General features: G+C 42.9%; 1 protein-coding gene across 9 annotated transcripts in view; it reads left to right on the plus strand.

Annotated features, from left to right (window-relative positions):
• STRBP (spermatid perinuclear RNA binding protein) overlaps positions 1-27439 on the plus strand; it is a 307353-nt gene that overhangs the window by 227358 nt on the left and 52556 nt on the right. For all 9 annotated transcript variants that reach the window (XM_033959926.1, XM_033959928.1, XM_033959924.1 and 6 more), the window contains exons 11-13: positions 12053-12139; positions 19654-19862; positions 22085-22243. In XM_033959926.1, the coding sequence (XP_033815817.1) occupies positions 12053-12139; positions 19654-19862; positions 22085-22243 (455 nt within the window). The remainder of the gene's footprint in view (positions 1-12052; positions 12140-19653; positions 19863-22084; positions 22244-27439) is intronic.

Consider the following 27439-nt stretch of genomic DNA (forward strand, 5'->3'; position numbering starts at 1 on the left):
GTCGATGAGGATGGAGGCACCACTACAATGGAAGAGGAGGCCGAAGCAGAGGTAGAGGAAAAAGACAGGGCATACACCATGGATACGGACTTACGACCCCCTAAGAACCCCCGAATAAAGAAGATAGGGATCATCGTTGGAGATTTCATCATACGCAATGTGGACAGTCACATCGCAGGAGGGAGAGAAGATAGACTGGTCACCTGCCTGCCTGGTGCAAGAGTGAAGGATGTGGCCAGCAGGATCATAGACAACGTAGAAGGAGAGGATACTGCTGTGCGTATCCACGTGGGAACCAACGATGTGAGCGGATGGAAGTACGACAGGGAAGAACTAAAGGATCAACTCCGCTTACTCGGAAGAAAACTGAAGGTCAGGGAGGTGAAAGTGGCCTTCTCTGAGATTCTCCCAGTACCGAGAGCGGATGGAAAGAGACAGGATGAACTGAGAACAATCAACGCCTGGATGAGACGATGGTGCGATGAGGAGGGATTCGACTTCGTGCGCAACTGGCAGCATTCTGGGGAAGTGGCAGATACTACAGAAGGAACGGCCTACACCTCACCAAGCAAGGAGCAAGAGTCTTGGCTGAAAACATGAAGAAGACCATTGAGAGGGCTTTAAACTAAAGGCCAGGGGAAAGCCGACAGTCGACAACCAGTCGATGGCCCGGGCATCAGGAGACTCCAAAGAAGAAACTACAAGCTCAGACAAAGGGGAAGAGCATGCTGAAATCAAAAGTAACAGAGATAGAGCGCAAATGGATACAAAAAGGGATGTGAATACTAAAAAATCCAAGAAGGTACCACCAAGAGAACTAAATTGTATGTATACAAATGCGCAAAGGGAGCTCAAATGTATGTACACAAATGCCAGAAGCCTGGGAAACAAAATGGGGGAACTTGAAGCACTAGCAAGACGAGAAGAACTGGATATCATCGGAATAACAGAAACATGGTGGAACGAGGACAACGAGTGGGATACTACAGGGATACAAACTATACAGAAGAGATAGAATAGGGCAAAAAGGGGGAGTCCCTGTATGTCCAAGAAGGAGTAGAGTCTATCAGAGAAGGGAAGACAGATGGGAAAGGAAAATTGGAATCCCTCTGGATAAAGATTCCTAGAGAAAATGAGGCTGACACAAAAATTGGCTTCTATTATCGACCACCAGGACAGAAGGAAGAAACAGACGTAGAAATGATAAGAGGAAATCAACCATGGATGTAGAGCAGGTAATGTAACTATCATGGGAGACTTCAACTTTCCCGGTATAAACTGGAACCTAGGAACCTCAAACTGCAGCAGGGAATCCAAGTTCCTGGAAATGATAGGGGCCTGCTTCCTAAAACAAATGGTGAGAGAACCGACAAGAGGGACCGCCACCTTGGACTTGGTCCTAAATGGCATAACTGGAAGGACAACAAATGTAGAAGTCACAGTCCCGTTGGGGACGAGCGATCACAGCATGATCAATTTTAAAATTGGCATCGGGAAGGAGAAACGTACCAAGACTCAAACCACAACCTTTAACTTCAGAAAAGGCAAATACGACAGCATGAGAGTCATGGTTAAAAAACGGCTCAAGAAAAAGGCAGCCAAAATCAGAACGGTCGATCAAGCATGGTCCCTACTAAAAAATACCAGCACCGAAGCGCAGAATCTGTACATTCCGCAGATATCCAAAGGAAGGAAAAATAAAAACAAAGGAGAACCAGCTTGGCTAACTAAAGAGGTGAAGGATGCAGTAAGGAATAAGAGGAACTCGTTTAAAAAATCGAAACATGAACACACAACGGAGGTCTGGAACAGTCACAAGGTCAACCAGAAGAAGTGTCACAAGGCGGTAAGAGACGCTAAAAAAGCATACGAGGAAAAGATAGCGCAAGAAGGCAAAAACTTCAAGCCCTTTTTTAGATACATAAAAGGGAAAAAACCAGCTAAGGAGGCAGTGGGCCCTCTCGACGACCAAGGAAGAAAAGGGTGCATCAAGGAAGACAAACAGATTGCGGATAGGCTTAACTCATTCTTTGCGTCTGTCTTTACCAAGGAGGACACTGCATCAATGCAAGAAACAGGGAGAGCATTCAAAGGAGAAATTGAGGATAGCCTAACCACAGTGAATGTGGATTTGGACATGATATACTTATCAGATCGACAAACTAAGAAGTGACAAATCCCCTGGACCAGATGGAATTCACCCGAGAGTGCTAAAGGAGCTTAAGGTAGAAATGAACTTTTACAATCCCTAGCTAACTTGTCAATTAGAACCGGGCAAATACCAGACGACTGGAAGATAGCAAATGTCATTCCAATCTTCAAAAAAGGATCGAGAGGAGAACGGGGCAACTATAGACCTGTGAGTCTTACGTCAGTTCCTGGGAAGATGGTTGAAGCACTAATAAAGGATAGCATAGTGCAACACCTGGAAAACCACGACCTGATGAGAGCTAGTCAGCATGGCATCAGGAAGGGGAAGTCATGTTTGACAAACTTACTTCAATTTTTTGAGGAGGTGAACAAATAAATCGATAACGGTGAACCAGTGGATATAATATATTTGGACTTCCAGAAAGCGTTCGACAAGGTTCCACATGCAAGGCTTCTGAAGAAACTACAAAGCCATGGAATAGAAGGAGATATACTAAGATGGATAGGCAAATGGCTGGAAAATAGATTGCAGAGGGTGGACATAAATGGGAAGTTCTCGGACTGGGAAAAGGTGACGAGCGGTGTACCCCAGGGTTCGGTCCTTGGGCCCATCTTGTTCAATATCTTCATAAACGACCTGGAAGAAGAAACAACAAGTAATTTAATCAAGTTTGCAGACGACACAAAACTATGTAGGGCAGTTGGGTCACAAAAGGACAGAGAAGAACTCCTGAGAGATTTGAACCAGCTAGAGAAATGGGCAGAAAAATGGCAGATGAAGTTTAACATAGAAAAATGCAAAGTGATGCACCTGGGTAAGAAAAACAAGGAACATGAATATAAAATGTTAGGTGTAACATTGGGCAAGAGCGAACAAGAAAGGGACCTGGGGGTACTGATAGACAGGACCCTGAAGCCGTCAGCACAATGCGCAGCGGCAGCAAAGAAAGTAAACTGGATGTTGGGCATGATAAAGAAGGGAATCACGAGTAGATCGGAGGACATCATAATGCCACTTTACAGAGCAATGGTCAGACCACACTTGGAATACTGTGTCCAACACTGGTCTCCCTACCTAAAGAAGGATATAACCCTGCTGGAGAGGGTGCAAAGATGAGCCACGAAGCTAGTTAAAGGTATCAAGAACTTGAGCTACAAAGAACACCTCGAAAAACTGGGATTGTTCACCCTCAAGAAGAGAAGACTGCGAGGGGACATGATAGAGACTTTTAAAATACTAAAAGGATTCGACAAAATAGAGCAAGAAACATCGTTATTCACATTGTCCAATGTGACTCGGACAAGAGGTCATGGACTGAAGCTGAGGGGCACCAGGCCCAGGACAAATATCAGGAAATTCTACTTCACACAACGAGTGGTGGACGCATGGAACGCACTCCCGGAGGAGGTCATGATGGAGACCACCATTCCGGGATTCAAGGGCAAGTTGGATGCACACCTTCTCGCAAATCACATTGAGGGATACGAGTAAACAAGGTTTCTCAACAGGGAACACCTGGCTTGGCCTCCGCGAGTGCGGGTCGCCGGACTGGATGGACCTAGGGTCTGATCCGGTGAAGCCATTTCTTATGTTCTTATGTATATTATGTTTTGAGCCTCAGCCCTACCACTCCACCGCATCAATAAACTTTCATTGCGGCGAGCTTTACGTGGTCCAACCCTCCAAAACTGCGCTTAACATTAAGCTGGAATAACATTGAAAGAAAAACTTCATTAAAGATAAGTCTATGACTTAACTGATATGGGATATATAGATAGATATATATATATATATATATATATATATATTTTTATTTATTTTTTTTTTTATTTTTTTTTAATTTTTTTTTTTTTCAAAAAACTTATTTAATATGAAATTAAATTATTGAGCACTTTAAAAGAAAAATAAATATTGAAATGAATTTATGATAAACTATATATGCTATATATGAATTTGATATATGAATTAACAGGACGATAAAAAGTTTTATGAGCCAGACGAATTTTACCACGTAAAGCTTGCCGCGATGAAAGTTTTTTGATGTGGTGGGGCTGAGGCTCAAAACATAATATAAAATATAAACTGTTTAATTAGAAATTTCTGGAGGTGCCTTTCTAGAATCATAGCATTGGTGTCTACTTTTTTGTGTTTTAGCTCCCTTTTTAATGAAGCATTTGAAATACAAAGATCACTGGAAAACTTTCCACTATCACCATATGCTTAATTGGTGACAAATTTTTCTGTGTAAGTTAAGAAAATAATTCACAGATGTATCGCTGAAGTGGAATTGGGTATTTCCTTATTTTTCAAAAAAAGTTCAGGTTTTTTTTGTTATAATTATCAGGTATAAGTTCAAGTACTAAACTATATCACTTAGTATTTTTCCTTCCCTACTGATAGGCTGTTTTTCTTATGTAAAAATAGATATTCAACAGTGCATTCTAATGCTTTTAACACCTTATGGCAACAACACATAAATAGCATTAACGCAAGCTAAAAGTTAATAAATGTCCCTTATAATGGTTTTTATCTAATCTGGGATATATTTAGGAATATAAGTTTACAATAGGTCAGCATGTTTGTCCTTTTGCTTCTTGATCAGTCTTTTAGACTTAAGTGCTTTTATCCAAGCAAACCATTTCAAACATAACTTTTCCCATTTTTTGCTGCCTTTACCTCTGGTTTCCTTTTTGTGTGTCTTAACTGGAACATTTCTTTTCCATTTTCTATAGCAGTGTATCACAAACTGTGCTGTGGCGAGATTCCTGATGTGCCATGAGATGATGGCAAGGAGGAGAGGCAGTCAGTTGGCGCCTGTCCTCCTCTCCATGCCTCTCTTCTTCCAATCCCTCCCCCCCGGGCAACTTAGGACCCCATCTGGAGGGCCTCTGCGCATTTCCAGATGGCCTCCAGCCAAGTTTAGTGTGCCGCAGCTCTAGAGAGTTTGAGAGACACAGATCTATAGAGTCTCTATGTCTCTGCACATTGCAGTCAGAATCTTGTATTTCTATGGAAATGACAAAGCAGCTATATCTTCATTTTGCATAAAGATAAGTGATTGCCACAGTGAAATTTCAAAACAAGTCTTGCCTGTAAATTTTTCTGTTGTTCATGTGTAGGAGTGTTATCCTGGATGGGAAAGATTAGAGACTTAATAAAAGAAAAAGCGATGGAACAGTGTTAAGCACTGTACAGTCAAACCTCGGTTTGCGAGTGTTTTGCAAGACAAGCAAAACATTCTTGCAAAACTTGTCTCGCAAACCGAGTGTTGACTTGATTTGCGAGCACCCCCCTCCCCGAGAACCGGCATCGCTCCCCCCTGCTCGCAAAGGCCCCCCTGCGCGAACCAGCATCCCCTGCCCGAACAACTTGAAACTTACCCCCCGTCTGGCACTGACATGCAGCCCACAGGACGTGCCAGTGCCGCTTGAAGAACTTCCTGCCTCTGCCAGGCTTGGAGCATGCATCTGCGCATGCTCAAGACCTTCTAATTCTCACTCTCGCTGAGATTCTGTGGGCTGGGCGTGCCGGTGCCAGACAGGGGGTAAGTTTCAAGTTGTTCGCGTGGGGGGTGCCGGTTCGCGCAGGAGGGGCCTTTGCGAGCAGGGGGGGGAGCAGCGCCGCTGGCCTCAGGAGGGGTGGGGGGAAACGTATCAAGCGAGTTTCCACTATTTCCTATGGGGAAACTCGCTTTGATATACGAGTATTTTGGTTTACGAGCATGCTTCTGGAACGAATTATGCTCGTAAACCAAGGTTCCACTGTATTTATAAACGACCTGGGGCTTTTGCCAATGTTCTGCTTAAAGGGACAGGAATGAAGATTGTTTTGCTCTTGGACATAAGAAGGGCAATATTCAAAACCATTTTTGTATGTAAAGCAGCATTCTATTTGTAGCAACAGGCTTTTTGGAAAATTGCCTAACCTCTACACAGTGCTGCATACTGTGGAGGTATTCCCAAGGCAGGATTAGGTTAGGGAAAGGGGGAGAGAGGATCAGTTTTCATATCTAAATGCTTTGGACAGTAGAAGCAAGTTTCACATTTATTTAAAAATTTGTTATCCTGCTTATCAGATTTCTAAGTGGCAGATAACTTTTTCCAGGGGCAATAATCAAAGCAAAGATAACCAAAAAGTTTTATTTGGATTATTACTGAAAATCCTATGGGTTAAACCCATTCAGGACAGCACCAGTGCACCATGGTTCTGCTGTCACTGAAGCAATAGGCCCCATGCAGGCATTAAGCATGTGGGTTCTTTCACTGCTTCAGGCAGCAACTGCATATTTGAAGGGAAGTCATCAGAAAGCCTACTTAACCCCATCCTCTCTCTACCTCCAGATTACCCAGGGTGCTGCTTAAACCTATAACAAGTCTGTGAATGTATGTACATGCAGAGTTTCTCAACTTCTTCAAGTCAAGTACCCCCTAAGCTTAATAAATATAATTCTTGTACAATAACTTCTGGAATCTACACAGTAGGGTAATTAACCTCTTCCAGCCTGGAAACTGTAGAGAACTTGAAACCAATTTCTAGCCCCTCCCTCTGTGGTCATCTCCCGTAACTTACCCCTGGATATCCAGTTTCTTTTTCTACAGCCTGAGCTGTATGTAGGTTCTATCTTTTCTACTCGTGATTTTTTATTTTCTAAAGACAGGCGAGTGGATTTCGTCCTCAAGCGCCGTTTCGATTCTGTGGTGACATGAGTGAGGGCTACAGCAGCAACACCTCCTTTGTTGCCCGTGCATGTTAACACCAGACTGCGCCAAGATCCCGAGTAGGTTGTCCTTCGGGATCTAGACTTCCTTGTTTCCAGGGTGATTTATCTGGCGGATGCCCTCTATGACATGATGAAGGTTTTTGCTAAGCTTGGAGCTTATTCATTGTCTGCACGGCAAATGCTGTGGATTTGCCAGTAGTCCAGTGACTCTTCTTCCAAGGCTACGCTGAGCAGGTTGCCTTTCAAAAGTTTGCTCTTGTTTGGCCAGGGTCTAGATGATCTTACGGCCAGGGTTCAGGACCGGAAGCCCAAGGTGCTTCCCAGTTTGAAGCCTCGCCCAGCATGGGGTTTGGGACAGCTGAATTTTCATCCCTTTTGGCACCCTCATCAGTATGCCACGCCCCAGGCACGGACAGCGCTTCGGTGCTCCATCCAAACCTCATTTGGAGGCCCGTCCCAACAATAGTCCTCCACCAAATGTCATCCTGCCCCTTCTAAGAAGCAGTTTTGATGCCAGGCCTTTGGTGCCTCTCCCTCGGGTCAGGGGGTGGCTTTCGGCCTACCTACCGGAGTGGCAGAGGGTGACTTCAGATCAGTTGGTTCTCGAAGTGCTCAGAGTTTTACCGATCCCTATCGGATTTCTTCCTGGCTTCAACCACGGGTCATCCAGAAAAAGCCTGGTGCATGCAGGCTACTGTTCACAGACTGCTAGATCTGGCAGCGATAGAGCCGGTCGCAAAAGACTTGGGCTCAGGGAGATACTCAATATACTTCATCATGCCAAAGAAAGGCTCTGAAGATTGGAAACCTATTTGGATCTGAAGGCGGTGAATGCATTCCTGCGAGGTTCACGTTTCCGGATGGAAACGGTTCATCCGGTTATAGCGGCAATTGCACCCAGGTAGTTCTTGGCCTCCTTGGATCTCATGGAAGCATACCTCTACATACCAATTTTTCAGGAACACAGGAGGTTCCTGCGCTTCCATGTTCTGGGGCAGCATTTCCAATTTTCGGCTCTGCCCTTCAGCCTTGCCTTGGTGCCCAGAACCTTCACCAAGATCATGGTGGTAGTGGTTGCTCACCGGCACTCGCAGAGTGTCTTAGTCCATCAGTACCTGAATGACTGGCTGGTCAGGGCCCCCTCCCTAGCAGAGGGCCACAGGGCAGTTCATCAAGTGGTGCACCTGCTGGAACGTCTTGGCTGGGTGATCAACATGAAGAAGAGCAGTCTCGAACCAACGCAAGACTTGGAGTACCTGTTCCAGAGCCCAGGAAGCTCAAGTTACGGAGTTCCATTCAGGCCCTGTTGGCAGTCCAGGCTCTGTCGGCCTGACAGTACCTGCAAGTCCTGGGTCTCATGGTGGCGATAATAGACGTGATAAACTGGATTTCTGTCCTTGACCAGCCTCTTGTTTCATTCTTGTTCCCTTATGTAAAGTCTGGGGGTCCCCGGGTGGTTGCACCCTTCTGACCTCAGGCTGTGTGTCCTTTATCCAAATTTATGCTGTTTTCAATTTGTTGTACAAAGTTTGGCCTTAAGGTTCTATTTGTGTTCAAGTTGTTTACAATTGTTGTTTATGAGCAGATTTGATATGTAGTGGGGAGTTCCCCCTCTCTCTCTTTGCTTTTGTTTCCTGTTTTGTGTTATAGATCTACCTGGCTTGGGTACTGACTGGATATCCAGAGGTAAGTTGCAGGAGATGACCACAGACGGAGGGGCTAGAATTTGGTTTCAAGTTCCCTACATTTTCCAGACTGGAAGAGGTTAATTACCCTACTGTGTAGATTCCAGAGGATATTTACAAGAAAGAAGATTAGTAGAGGTAAGTAATTGCGTACCCCCCCCCCCCCGCCTAAGCTCTGCCCCTGCCCCCACCCATCCCCATAATAATAGTACTAATTGTAATGCAATTTCTTCCATTAATTTTTCATATACACACAATATAATCTTATTAACAATATATAGAAACATGATGGTAGATAAAGGCCAAATGGCCCATCTAGTCAGCCCATCCACAGAAACCATTATTTCCTATCTCAGGCCTTTTGAATTCAGACAGTCTCTATCTCCACCACTTCTTCTGGGAGCTTGTTCCATGCATCTACCAACCTTTCTGTGAAAAAGTATTTCCTTAGATTACTCCGGAGCCTATCACCTCTTGACTTCATCCTATGCCCTCTCATTGCAGAGTATCCTTTCAAATTACTCATGCACATTTACATTATGTGGGTATTTAAATGTCTCTATCATATCTCTCCCGCCTTTCTTCCAAAGTATACAGATTGAGATCTTTAAGAGTGTCCCTATACGCCTTATGATGAAGACCACATACCATTTTAGTAGCCTTCCTCTGGACCGATTCCAGTCAAAGAAATTGATCAGATTTGTCTGACAAGACCTACCTCTAGTGAATCCATATTGCCTCCAGTTCTGTAATCCACAGGATTCCAGAAAGTTGACCATTCTCTGTTTTAAAAGTGTTTCCATTAATTTGCTTACCACAGAAGTCAGTCTTACCGACCTGTAATTCCCTACTTCTTCCTTACTTCAACTTTTGTGGAGAGGGACAACATCCGCCCTTCTCCAGTCCTCCAGTATCACTCCTGACTCTAGAGACTCTTTGAAAAGGTCGGTCAGTGGAGCTACCAGAACTTCTCTAAGTTCCTTCAGCACCCTCGGATGTACACCATCCGACCCCATTACTTTGTCTACCTTTATTTTAGCTAGCTCCTCACGAACACAACCCTCTGAAAATCGATTAGGGTCTATTACTCCTACATCCTTATTCACATTTGTCTTCCGCGGTCCCGCTACTTGCGCTTCAGCAGTGAACACAGAACAGAAATATCCGTTAAGCAATTCGGCCTTTTCTTTATCAGCTTCTACATATTCCTCCCCTTCACCACAAAATTAAAAAACACAAAGCACACTTTACGAAGAGAAAATGTTAATTATCATTTATGTTCGGGTTTTTTTCAAAGAGGTCAAGGCAGATGACTTTAAAATATGCCTACAAAGCTGCCATCCTAGAAGCGAAAAAGACCTACTACTCTCGCCTCCTACAAATAGCCCCTTCTAGATCCAAACAACTGTTCACCCTCACAAACCAACTCTTCACCAACGCCCAAAGAAAAAGCCACAACAACCAAACAGAACTTGATAGCGAGACTCTCGGACTTCTTCCAGTCCAAAGTACAAACCATCCGTGATAATCTTGACACCAACACCAAACCCACTCCTGCTCAGCCCCAACCTATTCCAAATACCCCATCCTCCGCCACTCTTTCCCAATTTAATATGGCCACTCATGCCGAGGTTCTCGAAACCCTGAGAGAACTCAAACCCTCCAACACCATCCTCGATCCCTGCCCATCCAGCCTCCTGCTGTCCACAGAAGACGCCATGGCAGAATCCATCCTCCCCATCATTAACACCTCTCTCACCACTGGGACTGTTCCCCTCAGCTGGAAGTCAGCTATTATCAAGCACACTCTCAAAAAACCCACCCTTGATCCTAACGAACCCAGCAACTATCGCCCAGTCTCCAACCTCCCATTTGTCCCAAACTCCTTGAACGAATTGTGCTCCACCGACTACACCCTTTCATTGAAGAACAAGCTGCTCTGTCCCCTGCCCAGTCCGGCTTCCGAAAAGGCCACAGCACAGAGTCAGTACTCCTTGATATCATTGATGACAGCTGGTCAATACTCGACAAAGGCAGTGATGCCCTACTAGTCCTACTTGACCTCAGTGCTGCCTTTGACACAGTCGACCACCATCTCCTCACATCCAGACTCTATGACCTCGGAATCAAGGACACAGCCCTCCAATGGGTCACCTCCTTCCTCCATCAAAGGACCCAGACTGTCCTACTAGGGGCACACAAATCTAACCCCAAGCCTATCAAATATGGTGTTCCTCAAAGCGCCCTTCTATCCCCCCTCCTATTCAACCTCTACATCAGGCCTGTCATTGATATAGCGCAGAAATATAGCATTAAAATCCACTCTTATGCAGATGATATCCAGCTTCTCCTCCCACTAGGCGAGAACCGGTCATCCCAAATTGCTAACCTCCAACACCGCCTCTCTGACATGAAAACTTGAATGTCAAACAACAAACTTCAACTGAACGCCTCTAAAACCGAACTCTTATGGATCAGGAAAAAAAGCACCAAATACACACATCCTACACTAGCATGGGACTCCACTCTACTAACGGCAACAGATCAGGTACGCAGCCTAGGAGTAACCTTAGACAGACACCTATCCCTATCTGCCCACATATCCCAAGTAATCTCCACCTCCTACTACCTTCGCCAACTGAGAAGGATCAAACCCTACATCTCCACACCTGACCTGGCCCAACTCCTCTACGCATATGTCCTCTCCAGAATGGATTACTGTAACTCCCTATTTAATGGACTAACCAATAATAATCTCAAGCGCCTCCAATGGGTCCAAAATGCAGCTATCCGCCTCCTACACAACCTCAACTACCATGATCCCATCTCCCCAGCACTCCGTGCTGAACACTGGCTCCCAATTAGCCAGCGCTGTGCTTTCAAGGCCCTGGCGATAGCGCATAAGAGAATTTATACCACCACCCCCTCCTACATAAAATCCAAGCTTCCCATCTACACCCTCCGCTCAAAATCGGAGATACGCCTATGCATTCCCCCCGGAAGGTCCCTCCTATCAGAAACTGCCCGCAAACGATCCTACAGCCACATCTCTGGAACCAACTCCCCCCCAACTCAGACTACAGAACTCATTATTGACGTTCCGTAAAATGGTAAAGACCCTCCTCTTCAACTAAAGGTCACCCTGTCTACACCCCCCCCTTAAGCCCCACCTCTCTCTTCTCTCTCCTGTCTATCTTCTCCCTAAATTTCAGTATAGTCCTCTCTTAGTCTGTACTCTGATAAATTGTATCTAAACTCAAATAACTTGTATTTAAACTAAACTACTTATACTTAAACTCTATTCTTAATTTGCTGTATACTCCCTGTATTTAAACTACTGCACAGTCTTGTTGTCCAAACATTTAAACCTATTGTATATCTTATATGTCCAATTACACTCCATTGTGTATGTTCACTTGTAGACCGTTCTGAGCTACTGGGAGGACGGGATAAAAATCTAAATAAATAAATGATATGAATGTGTTTCATTTGTAGGCTCAGCAGCCCTAAAGAGGCCATTTGAGGATGGATTAGGAGATGATAAAGATCCTAACAAAAAAATGAAGCGGAACTTGAGAAAAAGTAAGTGTGAAATGTGTAGTTTATTGCTGCTAGTGAAATATGTCTGAATAAAATTCTGTGGAGCTGAAAAAGATTTGTAAACTATGCTATATATAAGTTCAAATACATCATCATGAAAGAAGAGAAATATTTAAAAACATAATTTTCAAATGTATACATTCTTAATAAGACCTTGCAGCTGGTCAGGCCAATTAAAGGAGTAGCAGGTTGAAAATTAAGAAAGTCAGGGTTAAAATTCTACTGCTGCTCCGTGGTGCCCATGGATAAATCATAAGAACATAAGAAGTTGCCTCCGCGGAGTCAGACCATAGGTCCATCCTGCCCAGCGGTCCGCTCCCGCGGCGGCCCATCAGGCCCATCGCCTGAGTAGTGGTCTATACCTATCTATACCCTTCAATCCCTTTTTCTTCTAGGAATCTATCCAAACCTTCTTTGAAACCATTTAATGATTTGTTGTCTACAACAGCCTCTGGAAGCGCGTTCCATGTATCCACCACCCTCTGAGTGAAAAAGAACTTCCTAGCGTTTGTTCTAAACCTGTCCCCTTTCAATTTCTCCGAGTGCCCCCTTGTACTTGTGGTGCCCCTTAATTTGAAAAATCTGTCCCTGTCTACTTTTTCTATGCCTTTCAGGATCTTGAAGGTTTCTATCATGTCTCCTCTAAGTCTCCGCTTTTCTAGTGAGAAAAGTCCCAACTGCTTCAATCTGTCGGTATATGGCAGATTTTCCATTCCCTTTATCAGTTTAGTTGCTCTTCTCTGTACTCCCTCAAGTACTGCCATGTCCTTCTTGAGGTACGGCGACCAGTACTGGACACAGTACTCCAGATGCGGCCGCACCATTGCACGATACAGCGGCATGATGACTTCCTTGTCCTGGTCGTAATACCCTTCTTAATGATACCCAACATTCTGTTTGCTTTCTTTGAGGCTGTGGCGCACTGCGCCGATGCCTTCAGTGTTGCGTCTACCATCACTCCCAGGTCTCTCTCCAGGTTACTGACCCCTAGCGGTGTTCCCCCCATTCTGTATGTGAACATCGGGTTCTTTTTCCCCACGTGCATGACCTTGCATTTCCCTATGTTGAAGCTCATTTGCCATTTTTCGGCCCACTTTTCCAGCTGCGTTAGATCCTTTTGGAGATCTTCGCAGTCTTCCCTGGTTTGAGCCCTGCTGTATAGTTTGGTGTCATCTGCAAATTTAATGACCTCACACTTGGTTCCCGCCTCTAGGTTGTTTATGTAAATATTGAACAGGAGCGGTCCTAGCACCGACCCCTGTGGAACTCCGCTCGTGACCCCTTTCCAGCCTGAGTAATGGCCCTTTACTCCAACCCTCTGCTTCCTGTTTGCCAGCCAGTTTCTGATCCATCGGTGGACCTCCCCTTGCACCCCGTGGTTCCATATCTTCTTAAGCAGTCTCTCGTGTGGTACCTTGTCGAAGGCTTTTTGGAAGTCAAGGTAAATGATGTCTATAGATTCCCCTTTATCCATCTGGTTGTTCATCCCCTCAAAGAAGTACAATAAGTTGGTGAGGCATGACCTGCCCTTGCAGAAGCCATGTTGACTCGGTTTTAGCTGCCCATTTTTTTCGGTGTGTTCACAGATGCTGTCTTTAATTAGTGCCTCCATCATCTTTCCCGGGACTGAGGTCAGGCTCACTTAATCACTTTATCATCCTTCCTTGCTTCAGGACCAAATTAAGGGGGTCTATTTAGTTAAGCCAGTGTAAAAATAATTGCCCTCTAATGTTGGGGGGAAAAAGTGTGGCGTCCAATTTTTATTTCCTGATGCTTTGAAAGCATTTGCATTACTCCTGATCTCAGTTTTAATATGGAAGTCCACATTGGACTGAAATTCCTACCTCCAATGCCTTTTTTATAATGTAGAGTGCTACTAGCCCCCTCCCTTTTTATCTTCAATATTCCTACCCCTGATCTTTTAAAATGCTGGGTGCCACTTGCCCCTGCCTTCTAGTGCTTAGCACATGATCCCTGGAGTCTGGTAGGACATGGAAGCAATGCTGGTTGATCCTGCCCTAAGAACATAAGAGTTACCATACTGTGACAGATCGAGATCAGTCAAGCCCAGTATCCTGTTTCCAGCAGTGGCCAATTCAGGTCACAAGTACCTGGCAAGATCCCAAAAGAGTAAAATAGATTTTATGCTGCTTATCCTGGAAAAAGCAGTAGATTTTCCCAAGTCCATCTTAATAATGGCTTATGGACTTTTAGGAAATTATCCAAACTTTTTTAAATCCTGTTAACTTCTTTCACTACATTCTCTTGCAATGAATTCCACAGTTTAGCTACATGTTGAGTGAAGTAATATTTTCTCTGGTTTGTTTTACATCGACTACTTATTAGTTTCAGTACATGCCCCATAATCCTGTTATTTTTGGAAAGAGGAAACAAACAATTCACATCTACTAGTTCCACTCCACTCAGTATTTTATAGACCTCTGTCATATCTCCCTGAGCTGTGTCTTCTCCAGGCTGAAGAGTCATCCCATCACCTTTATCATTTTCATTCTTGTACAATCCCACTTTATTCCGGGACCAGTGGGTTATTTCCGTCTACCCACCAGGATTTTGTAGAAAGCCTCAAACTTAAGGGACTTAAAACCCTCCCCCTCTTACCTCATCACTGTTCTGTAAGCATCAATTTTCTTTCCTACAAGTCAGCTTGTAGGAATTTGTCTGATCTGCTTGTGTTTTATTTCATGTAATTTCAGTCTTTAAATTCATGGTTTTCACTTTCATGCTGCAGAGGATCCCTGCGGGGAAAGTTCTGACTGCGGGAGATTGCAGACCTTTACTTGTCAGTAAACCTTCTGGACAGCCTGCATATCAGTTCAGGGATCAGAGACTGTTTCATTCTTAGCTTGCTCACCCCAGGCTAGTGGGTCAAGCTCGGGCTGCATGGTTCTGTGGAGGCACGTCCGGGATCGGAGCCAGACTGCGTTCCTCAGCCAGGTGTCTGCACAGCATGTCATGGAGGTCTGACCGGTGGGGCAGTCAGAAGTACAAATTTCCAGCTATTTCAGGCAGAGGATCTCCCTGTGAGCTATGTCAGCTCTGTCTGCAGTGTTTTCCAGTCAGCACATGCTTCTGTGAGTACAGGCTGGCAGCCTGAATCAGCATTTTGGGGGTTCTTTAAAAGGGGGTTTTGGGTGGTTTCCCTGCATTCCCTACACCCCACCCCTAAAATCCTCGGTTTTGAGGGTTCTTTGTGGTTTTCTCAGGCTATTTATAGGCAAAATTGGCATCCGTTGTAGCCATCTTGGATGTTTCCTGATTTGATTTTAAAGTTATTTTTTCACACTTGCCAGCTTCATTTTTGAAAGAAAACCACATAAACCCCAGGGCAGGATGTGATGGATTCATACCTCATTTGCGGTGGATAGCTGTTGGATGTGCAGACTTATTTCATATGCGCTGTGGCCTGTGAGGGATTTGATGCCTTCGGCCTCCAAAGAGGGTCTTCTAGTGCCTTCTGCCCCAACTCCCACAAAAATAGCGTTGGGGGCCCTCAAACTTTCCAAAACAGGTACACAGGTGTTGGGCTCCCACCACGGAGAATGGGTTTTCCCTAGAGTTTGTTAATATTGTGTATCAAGAATACTTGGCTAAAAAGTCTCTGCCTGTCTCCCTTCCGCTGGCCTCCATGCCGGTCATAGGGGCCCCTGTTCCTGTGGATCAGGCTCTTCTCTTGCCTCCCCTTGGGGGTGTCAGCAGGTAAGTTGCTAGTGCCCACGGTTGCGTCAGATATGCTTTCCATACCTCTGTTTTTGCATGGGACGCTGCGGCAGCCGCAGATGTGGCAGATCTGGCGGATCTCTAGGATCTAGATCAGCACGTAGCCCCTGATTTGGGGGAGTATCCCACTGTATGCAGATTTTTCAAGCATGCGCATCTTGTGGATTTGATCCTGAATCTCTCCAGGAATTAAAGCTGCAGTCTGATCAGCCTGTAGCTGCAGAATGTTAGAACATAAGAAATGCCTCCACCTAATCAGACCTTTGGTCCATCCAGTCCGGTGACCCGCACACGCAGAGGCCAATCCAGGTGTTCCCTGATGAAGACCCTATTTTCCCGTATCCCTCAATGTGATTTGCAAGGAGGTGTGCATCCAACTTGCATTTGAATCCCATAATGGAGGTTTCCGTCACCACCTCCTCCGGGAGAGCATTCCAAGCGTCCACCACTCGCTGTGTAAAACAGAACTTTCTGACATTAGTCCTGGGCCTGTCGCCCCTCAATTTCAGTCTATGACCTCTCGTCCGAGTCACATTTGACAACATCAATAATGATGCTTCATGTTATATTATGTCAAAACCTTTTAGTATCCCCTCGCAGCCTTCTCTTCTCGAGGGTGAACAATCCCAGTTTTACGAGGCGTTCTTTGTAGCTCAAATTCTCAATACCTTTTACTAGCTTCGTGGCTCGCCTCTGCACCCTCTCCAGCAGAGTTATATCCTTCTTTAGGTAAGGAGACCAGTGTTGGACACAGTACTCCAGGTGTGGTCTGACCATTGCTCTGTAAAGCGGCATTATGACGTCCGCCGATCTACTTGTAATACCCTTCTTTATCATGCCCAACATCCTGTTTCTGGCATTGATGCAGTGTCCTCCTTGGTAAAGACAAACGCAAAGAATGAGTTTAGCCTATCCGCAATCTGTTTGTCTTCCTTGATGCACCCTTTTATTTCTTGGTCATCGAGAGGGCCCACTGCCTCCTTTGCTGTTTTTTTCCCTTTTATGTATCTAAAAAAGGGCTTGAAGTTTTTGGATTCTTGCGCTATCTTTTCCTCATAGGCCTTTTTTGCGTCTCTTACCACCTTGTGACACTTCTTCTGATCGACCTTGTGACTGTTCCAGGCCTCCGTTCCTTTGCGTTTCCATTTTTTAAACGAGTTCCTCTTTTCCCTTACTGCTTCCTTCACCCCTTTAGTTAGCCAAGCTGGTTCTCCTTTGTTCTTATTTTTCCTTCCTTTGGATATTTGCAGAATGTAGAGAATCTGCGCTTCAGTGATGGTATTCTTTAGTAGGGACCATACTTGGTCGACCATTTTGATTTTGGCTGTCATTTTCTTGAGTTGTTTTTTTACCATGGCTCTCATGCTGTCATAGTTCCCTTTTTTGAAGTTAAAAGTTGTGGTTTGGGTCCTGGTTCACTTCCCCTTCCCGATGCCAATTTTAAATTTGATCATGTTGTGATCACTCGTCCCCAGCGGGACCGTGACTTCCACATCTGTTGTCCTTCCAGTTATGTCATTTAGGACTAAGTCCAAGGTTGCAGTTCCTCTTGTTGGTTCTCCCACCAATTGTTCCAGGAAGCAGTCCCCTATTATTTCCAGGAACTTTGTTTCCCTGCCACAATTTGAGGTTCCTAGGTTCCAGTTTATCCCCAGAAAGTTGAAGTCTCCAATGATCGTTACGTTACCTGTTCTACATTCATGGTTGATTTCCTCTATCATTGCTGTGTCTGCTTCTTCCGTTTGTTCCCTCATAAGTGACCAGAGGGCCACAATCTGCCTCTTTTCCTGATCATCCTGACCTCACTCGGATTCTTACAAACATCTGGGAGACTCCTGAAGGTGGATTTCTCAATGGCGCAGATCACCAAGCGGTCTTCTCTCCCCAGTGATGCGGAAGTGGTCCTGAAGGATGTTCAGAACCGACGTGTGGATTTTGTCCTTAAGTGTCTATTTAATTCTGCGGCCACTGGTGTTAAGGCAGTATCAATCTCTTCTTTCATGGCCCGGGCATGCCATTCCAAGCTACGCCATGATCCTGACACTGTGGTGCTTCGTGACTTGGATTTTATAATCTCAGGAGTGGATTATATGGCTGATGCCTTGTATGACATCTTGAATATCTTTGCTAAGCTTTCCACCTATTCTGTTTCGGCTCGCAGGATGTTCTGGATCCAACAGTGATATGGCGATTCATCTTCTGAAGCGACCTTGAACTGGTTGCCTTTTAAGGGACAGCTGTTCGACCAGTGTGCAGGATCGCAGGCCCAAGCCACTGCCTGTGAAAAGATCTCACCCTTCCAGGTGTTTGGAGCATCCTAATTTTCGTCCCTTAGTACTTAGCAGATTAGGTATAAGTTTCTTCTGTTCCATACTAAGGCTCTTGGTCATGGTTTTCTTTTTGAAATTTCCAAGGGGGAAGTGTTTTCTTAAATATAAGGGAGAAGTCAAGGGTGGCTCAAGGCATAAGCCAGGTGAGGCACTGGATCAGGGCACCAAAGCTCAAAGGCATCAGAAGCATACCTTGTCGGCTTAGTGTTCATAGCAGCAAGAGCATGTGTTTCTCTCACCCTTATACTGTCTTTCTCTGCACAGCTACGAGCACCTCCATAAGTTTAAACTTGAGAACAGTTCCTATTTTCACGTTTAAACCTGAGGGGGCACCAGCAACTTGGCATAGCAGTGAGAATAAAGCAACATGCCTTACCACTGTAGAAGGTCAGGTAGAGCCAATGCAGATTGGGGGAAGGGGGGTAGAGATGACAGAGTAGCAGTTGGCTGATGGCACCAAAATCCTTTGAGCCAAGCATTGGGAGGAATCACTCATATATTTATTGAACCTGAGCATTTTGAAGAATTAAATTATAGGAGCTGAATTTAAATGAGGGGATGGGATATTGAGAACTTTAAACTGCTGGTCAATCAGTAATATTAAGTAGGTTCCGTGAGCTTGAAGTAGTATTTTTTAATGACTATTTTTCCTCATATTGTTGTGATTGAGATATAAAGTTGAATATTTTGCATTGTTTTCCTGATTGTATGTAAAAACTTCCCCTTTGTAGGTGTATAAGAATGTTGGATATTGTTTTTCTTTAGTAATTTAATGTGAATTTAATAAAATGTAAATTTAAAAAAAGTCTGCAATCTATATTTGTTACAAATACTGTTTCACAAACATTCTTCAAGAGACTGCTGCGTTATATTGGCAGTTGCAGTTTAAAGATGACTTCAATCTGTTTTATTCAGAACATTTAAGGCACCTTAATGCTAAAAGTTCAGCTTTAATTAACAAGCTGGGGAGTTTTGATTGACAAAAACTTGTATTTAATGTTGTAAACTGATTGGTTTCAAATTGCCTATTTTAGTTTTATAAGGATGACAATCCAGTAGTCTGGACAACTCACATTCTGTAGTGTAATAATGTTCAGGATACTAGACTTGATGAACCATGGGACTAACCCAGTGTGGCTACTCTTTATGTTCTTTTAACAAACTGGCTCTATGCCCTAAGAATATAATAAAGGATTTGCATTGGGGAGTGTAAGTAATAATGTATTTTGGAAGATGTGTATATTTTATTGAATGGGAACTGTACTACCTGTGTGTTCTTTTTATTTTTGTGGGACTGGTATAGCAATAATCCTTTTTAATCAAGGTAATAATTGGTTTTGTGGAGCATCCCAAATAGAAAAGAGGGCTAATGAAAAAAATATAGTATTTTACTTCACTTTGTGTTCTCTTTTTCTCTTTTTCTAATAGTCCTAGATAGCAAACTAATGGACATAAACCAGCCAATGAATGCTCTGATGAGACTGAATCAGATCAGGCCTGGACTTCAGTATAAACTTCTCTCGCAGTCAGGTCCTGTCCATGCTCCAGTCTTCACGATGTCTGTAGATGTTGACGGTACAACATATGAAGCCTCGGGGCCATCCAAGAAAACAGCCAAGCTGCATGTAGCAGTCAAGGTGAATGAATTATGTCTTCTAACTGGTTAGCAGGGAGTTCCCTAGCCATTCATCATCATCTTGTAAATAGGATGCTGGGAATTATTAAAAAAGGGTGGTTAACAAGACTAAGAATGTTATAATGTCCCTGTATCGCTCCATGGTGCGACCTCATCTGGAGTATTGCGTTCTATTCTGGTCTCCTTATCTCAAGAAAGATATAGTGGCGCAGGAAAAGGTTCAAAGAAGAGCGACCAAGATGGTAAAGGTGATGAAACTCCTCTCGTATGAGGAAAGACTAAAATGGTTAGGGCTCTTCAGCTTGGAAAAGAGATAGCTGAGGGGAGATATGACTGAAGTCTACAAAATCCTGAGTGGAGTAGAACAGGTACAAGTGGATCAGTTTTTCACTCCGTCAAAAATTACAAAGACTAGGGGACACTCGATGAAGTTACAGGGAAATACTTTTAAAACCAATTTGAGGAAATTTTTTTTCACTCAGAATAGTTAAGCTCTGGAACGCGTTGCCAGAGGATGTAGTAAGAGCGGATAGTGTAGCTGGTTTTAAGAAAGTTTTGGACAAGTTCCTGGAGGAAAAGTTCATAGTCTGTTATTGAGAAAAACACAGGGGAAGTTACTGCTTGCCCTTTATCAGTAGCATGAAATATTGCTGCAGCTTGGGTTTTGGCCAGATACTAGTGACCTGGATTGGCCACCGTGAGAACGGGCTAGTGGGCTTGATGGACCATTTGGTCTGACCCAGTAAGGCTATTCTTATGTTTTCTGTACAGGGCCCTATTTGCCGGAATAAGCTACCATTTGACCTTAGACAAGCCTCCACTGTACTACAGTTCAGGAAAAGGCTTAAAACTGTATTGTTTTTGTGTACTTTCTAAATCTGAAGTATGGATATGCCAACTGTCAGTTTTCAGTAAAGTAGGAGAAGGCAGAAAGTTGTATTGTTGCAGGGATAGTTTTGATGATTTTATTTGTGTCTGGAATTTTGTTAGGTTGTAAATTATTTGTATGTCCTCTTGTATTTTAGATGTCTTTTGTAATCCGCATAGAATTGTAGGATATGCAGAATATACATTTTTTTTAAATTAATTAATTAAATTACCTGACCAATCCAGATTTCCCACTCTAGAATATCTGATTAACAATTTAATTATTTTCATCTAATACAGTTCAGTTTTTCTGCAATGACTTAGTTTTACCAAGTCTCTTACATGTAATATAGAGATTTGAAGTTGTACATCAAGTGGAAGCTTGTATCACGGGCCATTGCTTTATCAGTCAAAATACTGTATTGCTGAGCCTACACGGTGCATATATAGGGCAAATCACTTGGAATTACTTTTTTTCTCTGTCTCCAACCACTTGTGAATGGACATATCCACAAGTTCTAGACAATTCTGGCAGGACTAAAAGAAATTAGCAGGTAAAATATAATTTTTCTGTATATATGAGAGAGCTGCATGTACTGAATTTCTAATATATGATGGCCTATCTTATGCATATTCAATAGATATCGTAAAACCAGACTCACTCCTTAGTTGTGCCTTCATGACAAGATTGAGAAACATTAGCTTGGTACAGCCAAGATCACTGCAAATTGTGAAACATGGAGGAAGCAAATGTAGAGCAAAAGAGAGGGAACAGAAACCCCACATGAAATCAAATGAAAGAAAAGTGGGATAGAACACATCAACCTTGAGACAAACAATCTTTATTTTCTCAAATTATAATACATATAAAACCACATAGATAAAAAGTCCCTGTAAAAAGAAATGTCCTAATGTCCTATGTAGTTTCCAAAAATTGAAAACTACCTAGTAAACCCATCTCCACCCCCTGCCTAATCTTGCCTTGGGAACATTTTCACAGTATCTGGGTGAAAGCATGCATATTGTTGGACAATACACATGCACTTCTACCAGCAAAGAGGGTGGGCAATTTTCAGAAACTTTTTGCCACAAGTAAAACACTACTTTGCCCACAAAAAAATTGTTTTGAAAATTGCTTTTCTTTTGGAAACGAGAAAGACAATCTTCATCCCCTTCCCTTTGATTAGAACCTTGGCAAAAGACCCCCAAATTGTTTCCACTTGTACTTAACACTGTTCCTCCTTCTATTCTTTGTATTAAACTCTGATTTCTTTTCCTGTTCGTTTTTATTGTAATATTGTATTTCTTTCTAAAGAGTTAACAACTTACCTGTGGTTTTCTGTGTGTTCTGTTTAGGTTTTGCAAGCAATGGGGTATCCTACTGGCTTTGATGCAGATATTGAAGGCATGAGTTCGGATGAAAAATCAGATAATGAAGGAAAAAATGAAACTGTATCTTCAAACTCAAGCAATAATATTGGAAGTTCTACAACAGATAGTTGCAATACCTTAGAGGTATTCCATGGCTAAAATAACTTCTGGTTTGGGAGCCTTTCAGGTTCAGTTTTTGAGCATAACTGTGCTTAAGCATTACAGTAGCTGATAGTCTTACCAATTAGAAACATAGAAAGATGACGGCAGAAAAGGGCTATAGCCCATCAAGTCTGCCCACTCTACTGTCCCACCCCATTAAGTCAGAGTGCTGCTTGACCCACGTAGAGATCCCATGTGGATGTCCCATTTATTCTTAAAGTCGAGCAGTGGAAGAGAAAAGCTAATTCCTGGGTACTGACAGTGCTTCTTGAATTGTGCTTCTTCCCACAACAGATCATAACAGAAAGTGGGTGGAAGCATAAGCCTTGTATTTGTGGGAGCAAGCGAGAGGCAGGTGCAAGAAATCAGTATATCCACTGCACTATGTACTATAAACCTTGGAGCTGTTTATCTCCAGTCTAATGATGGTGCATTCAAGCCACACATTTTTTTGATACATGCTCTTTTGGTTTTATTTATCTGGTTAGCAGCTACTATTGTTCAGTACTGAGCTGAAAGGGCTACTGTGAATCTTTCTACCATATTGTGATTCCCCCACACACACACACACTGTTACTTTTATAACCTAGAGACATCCCTCTGCCAAGAATCATAGACCTTTGTTCCTTTCAGAGCCTATTACAAATGCATGCAGTACAAGCCATGCTGCAATGAGTAATAGCCTGGATTCCTTCCCAAAGGTTATGCATCGTACTATCCTCAGCCAGTCCCAGAATTAAGAGCTAGGTCCAGAATCATGCCTGGTTCTTCTTCCCAATAATGCACATGGTCTCAGCTGAGTTGTGGCTTCTTTCCTGTATCAGGGACGCACTGTTAGAAAAACAAACTTTAAAAAATATACTGAATAATAACTTATTATATATTTAAAAGTAGTGACAAAAAAAGACAAATCTTTCCTATATGACACCATAAATTTAAGCATTACCAGACTAACAGCGCTACACCAAGCACACCACTCCCAGAATTTTATAATAGTGGCTTAGCATTCTACACCAATGTCTTCATAAGGCCATGTGACTTATATATATAATCAAAATGCCAGTTGGCCTCTATAAATGGCATTGTATGACTCACTAACTCATTATATGCCACTCATTTTCAGAATTGAAACTTGAATGAATAAGTTTGAAGCCCAAAAATCCATCTTTATTATGCCAGTAATAAATATTGTTCACAACCCAGTCCCAAGATGACAAGCAGGGATATGTTTTCAATAACCATATAGACCACTTCTTCAAATTGGTGACAAAATGAAGTTAGGGGTAACCATAGAGTCTCCAGCCCTTTATTGCATACACAGCTTCAGTACTCATTTATACAAATCTGGAGTTTTTATTTTGTCTCGCATAAACAAGAGGGCAAGAGCATTGGACAGTGTGTCTAATCCCTTCACACTGATGTCTGATACCCTTCTTTTCACTTCCCCACCCTACCTGTTTCTACTAAAAAGACTGGCAAAGAAATGCTGCTATCTCGGCCTCTGTCCAGCTGACCTACTAGACCATTCACCTACCAAATTTATACACTGGCTGACTGATCTCACCAACCTATGCCTGATGGAAGGGAACTACCCCACAACACTGTCTGCCATCTCCCTGACACCCATCCTCAAGACCACAGGACTTGACCCAATCAAAGCAGAGAATTACAGACCTATAGCTGGAATACCATGGCCAGCCAAGCTGATAAAATTCAGCGTCAACCACAACTATCCGAATTCCTCCACCAGATAGATGGATTCCACGACACCCAACATGGCTTCAGACCACATCACGGCACTGAATCACTTCTTTTTGAACTAACATCAAAGGCAAAGGGCCACCTGAGCAAGGGCAAACAAACAGTCTTCTTACAATTCGACATCTCTGTGTCTTCAATGCAGCAAACCACTCATTGCTACTTCTCTATCTGGGTCAAGAATACATGGTAACATAAATTCTTCACCTCCTAAATTTTACCTTTCCCTTGGGTTTTTGCAGCCCAAATGCATGACCTTGCATTTCTTAGCATTAAACTTTAGCTGCCAAATTTCAGACCATTCTTCAAGCTTCGCTAGGTCTTTCTTCATGTTATTCACACCATCCAAGGTGTCTACTCTATTGCAGATTTTGGTATCATCTGCAAATCTTACCCGACAGCTTTTCCGCATTATTGTTTATAAAAATGTTAACATCCCTTGGTCAATGGAGAGCAATCTCCATTGACCATTACCTTCTGTAGCCTTCCCACTCAACCAATTCCTGACCCAGCCGGTGACTTTGGCACCCATCCCTAAGGCACTCAGTTTATTTGTTAGACACCTGTGTGGAACACTGTCATATCTTGCGCACTCCCTCTATTCAATTCTCTGGTCACCCAGTCAAAGAAATTGATCAGATTTGTCTGACAACTCCTATCTCTAGTGAATCCATGTTGCCTCTGATCCTGTAATCAAACAGATTCCAGAAACTTCACCATTATCTGTTTTAAAAGCATTTCCATTAATTTGCTTACTACAGAAGTCAGATTTTTTTGACCTGTAATTCCCTACTTCTTCCTTACTTCCACTTTTGCAGAGAGGGACCACATCCGCCCTTCTCCAGTCCTCTAGTACCACTCCTAACTACAGAAGCATTGAAACAGTCAGTCAGCGGAGCCACCAGAACCTCCCAAAGTTCCTTCAGCACCCTCGGATGTACGCCATCTGGCCCCATCGCATTGCCTACCTTTAATTTAGCTAGCTCCTCATGAATACAACCCTCTGAAAATCAATCAGGGTCTACTACTCCTCCATCCCTATTCATGTTTGCCTTCTGCGGTCCCGCTCCCGACACTTCAGCTGTGAACACAGAACAGAAATATTTGTTAAGCAATTCAGCCTTTTCTTTATCAACTTCTAAATATTTCTCCCCTTTACCTTTGAGCCTTTGTGCCACTTTTGCACTTCTTCCTATCACTGATATATCTAAAAAAAAAAAAAGTCTTGGCTCCCCCTTTTGCCATGTTAGCTATTTTTTCTTCCATTTGCATCTTTGCTTTCCTGACTATTCAACCAGCCTCTCTTAACTTTTCCAGATATTTTTGTCTGTCTTTCTCTTTCTTCGATCTTTTGTAGCTTATGAAAGCTAACCTCTTATTCCTTACCTTCTCAGCTACTAATTTTGAGAACCAAAGCAGCTTTCTTTTCCTCTTACTTTTATTATTTGCCTCACAAAGAGGTTCGTCACCCTTATAATAACTCCTTTCAGTTTTCCCCACTGAATTTCTATTCCTTCCTGATGTTCCCATCTAGTCAACAATTCCTTGACATAATCCCCCATCTAAACAAAGTTAGTTTTGTTTTTTTAAGTCTAAAACCTTTACTTTGAAAGAGCCCTCTCTATACCTGTCTTAATATTAAACTGCTTAAAAACACCAAAATATAAGTTGGGCCCTAGGGCATTGCAGGAAAGTTGACTCCTTAGACTCCACACCAGAAGAAATATATATAAACCTCAAATCTACTTTAAAGCACACAGGAGCACCCAGATGATGGTGTGCGGCTGGCGGGAGTAGTAATTTCTTCTCAGCGTTTGCTGGCTTTGCTATTCTAAGCATCAGAGCTGCTCTTTGAGCTGCTCTTTAAAGCTTTCAAACTCACACTGAGGGTGCTCCTCATTTAAAAATTTAGATTTGAGGTTTGTATATATTTCTTCTGGCATGGAGTCTAGGGAGTCAACTTTCCTGCAATGCCCTAGGGCAAGCCCAACTTACATTTTGGTGTCTTTTAAGGATTTTTGTCTTGGGATTTTTGTTCTCTTAATATTAAACAGCACCATGCAGTGATCACTGGATGCCAGATGATCATCCACTATAACATCAAAAACAATTTCCTTGTTTGTAAGCACTAAGTCCAGTATGACCCCCATCCCGCATGGGTTCCTTTACTAACTGCTGGAACAGTTCTTCTTGTAGAGAATTCAGGATCACCCTAATTCTAGAAGACCTCGCAATATGGATTGGATACCCCAATCAACATCCGGCATCTTAAAATCACCTATTAGTAAAATATCACCTTTTTAAAATTTGTTCTGAATGTCTACTATTAAATATCTGTCTACTTCTGTCTGTGAAGAAGACCTGTATATCACATCAATATAAATATATTTACCATTCCCTCTTTCCAAATTGGTCCACGCCTCTTCCTTGCCCTGCAGATCTGGCAATTGAGTGACTTTAATATGATCTTTACCATATAACGCTACTCCCCCATCCTTTTCTTCCTACCCTGTCTTTCCTGAACTACATCCCAGTGATGGATATCTGTGACCCACGTCTCCGTGATCGCCACTATGTCCAACTCATCTTCCATCACAGCTTCTAGATCATGAATCTTGTTTCCCATACTTCGAGCATTAATATATACTGCTTTCCAGACATTGCCCCTTTTCCCATCTGAGAGGTATTCAGTCATTTATTTAACTGATGGCTTATACTCACCCGGGGACTTTGATCACCCTGCTCCATCACTTCAAGTTTAAAGCCCTCTTTAAGAAGATTAGCCAGTCTGCTTCTGAAGACACTTCTTCCCTTCTTTGATAGATGCATACCTTCCCTGTTCAGCAGTCATAATGCATAGCAATCCCAGCTCACCAATCATAATCAGCTGGTTATTGTCTAGATTCAATCACAATTTGGGCTTTGCTGTCTCCTTCATTGCCCACTTCACAGTCTTGGTCAGTCTCTTTATATTCTAACCTCTGTGTTTGTGATTGACTTACTAATTAAGCCACAGCTTAGATCAGTGGTTCTCAAAACTTGTGTGGTTCGCAGTATACTGTAAAACATATGGAAATTTTTCCAGCACACTTTGTACATAAGATTAAAAAATATTAACTAAGCTTTGAATAAAAGTAACAAACTTCATAAAGCTATTAATAATCTTGTTTTAATAAATTAAGCATTGTTCTGTGAAACGTGGCTTGATGTTTTTTTTGGGTGATTTTTTTTCAATGTTGGAACGTATATGAGACAAAAATATCCTCATTTCATCTTTAATGCATTGAAGTCTTTCTATTTTTTTGTTTGCATTTTAATGCTAGTGAAGAAAACCCTAATTCACATAGGTATAGTTCAGTCATTCACAGTGAAACACTCACAGAAAGGCAAAAAAACACAGATGTGTCCAAGGGCTAAGAA

Source organism: Geotrypetes seraphini, chromosome 10 (genome assembly GCF_902459505.1).
Source record: "Geotrypetes seraphini chromosome 10, aGeoSer1.1, whole genome shotgun sequence".
NCBI lineage: Eukaryota > Metazoa > Chordata > Amphibia > Gymnophiona > Dermophiidae > Geotrypetes > Geotrypetes seraphini.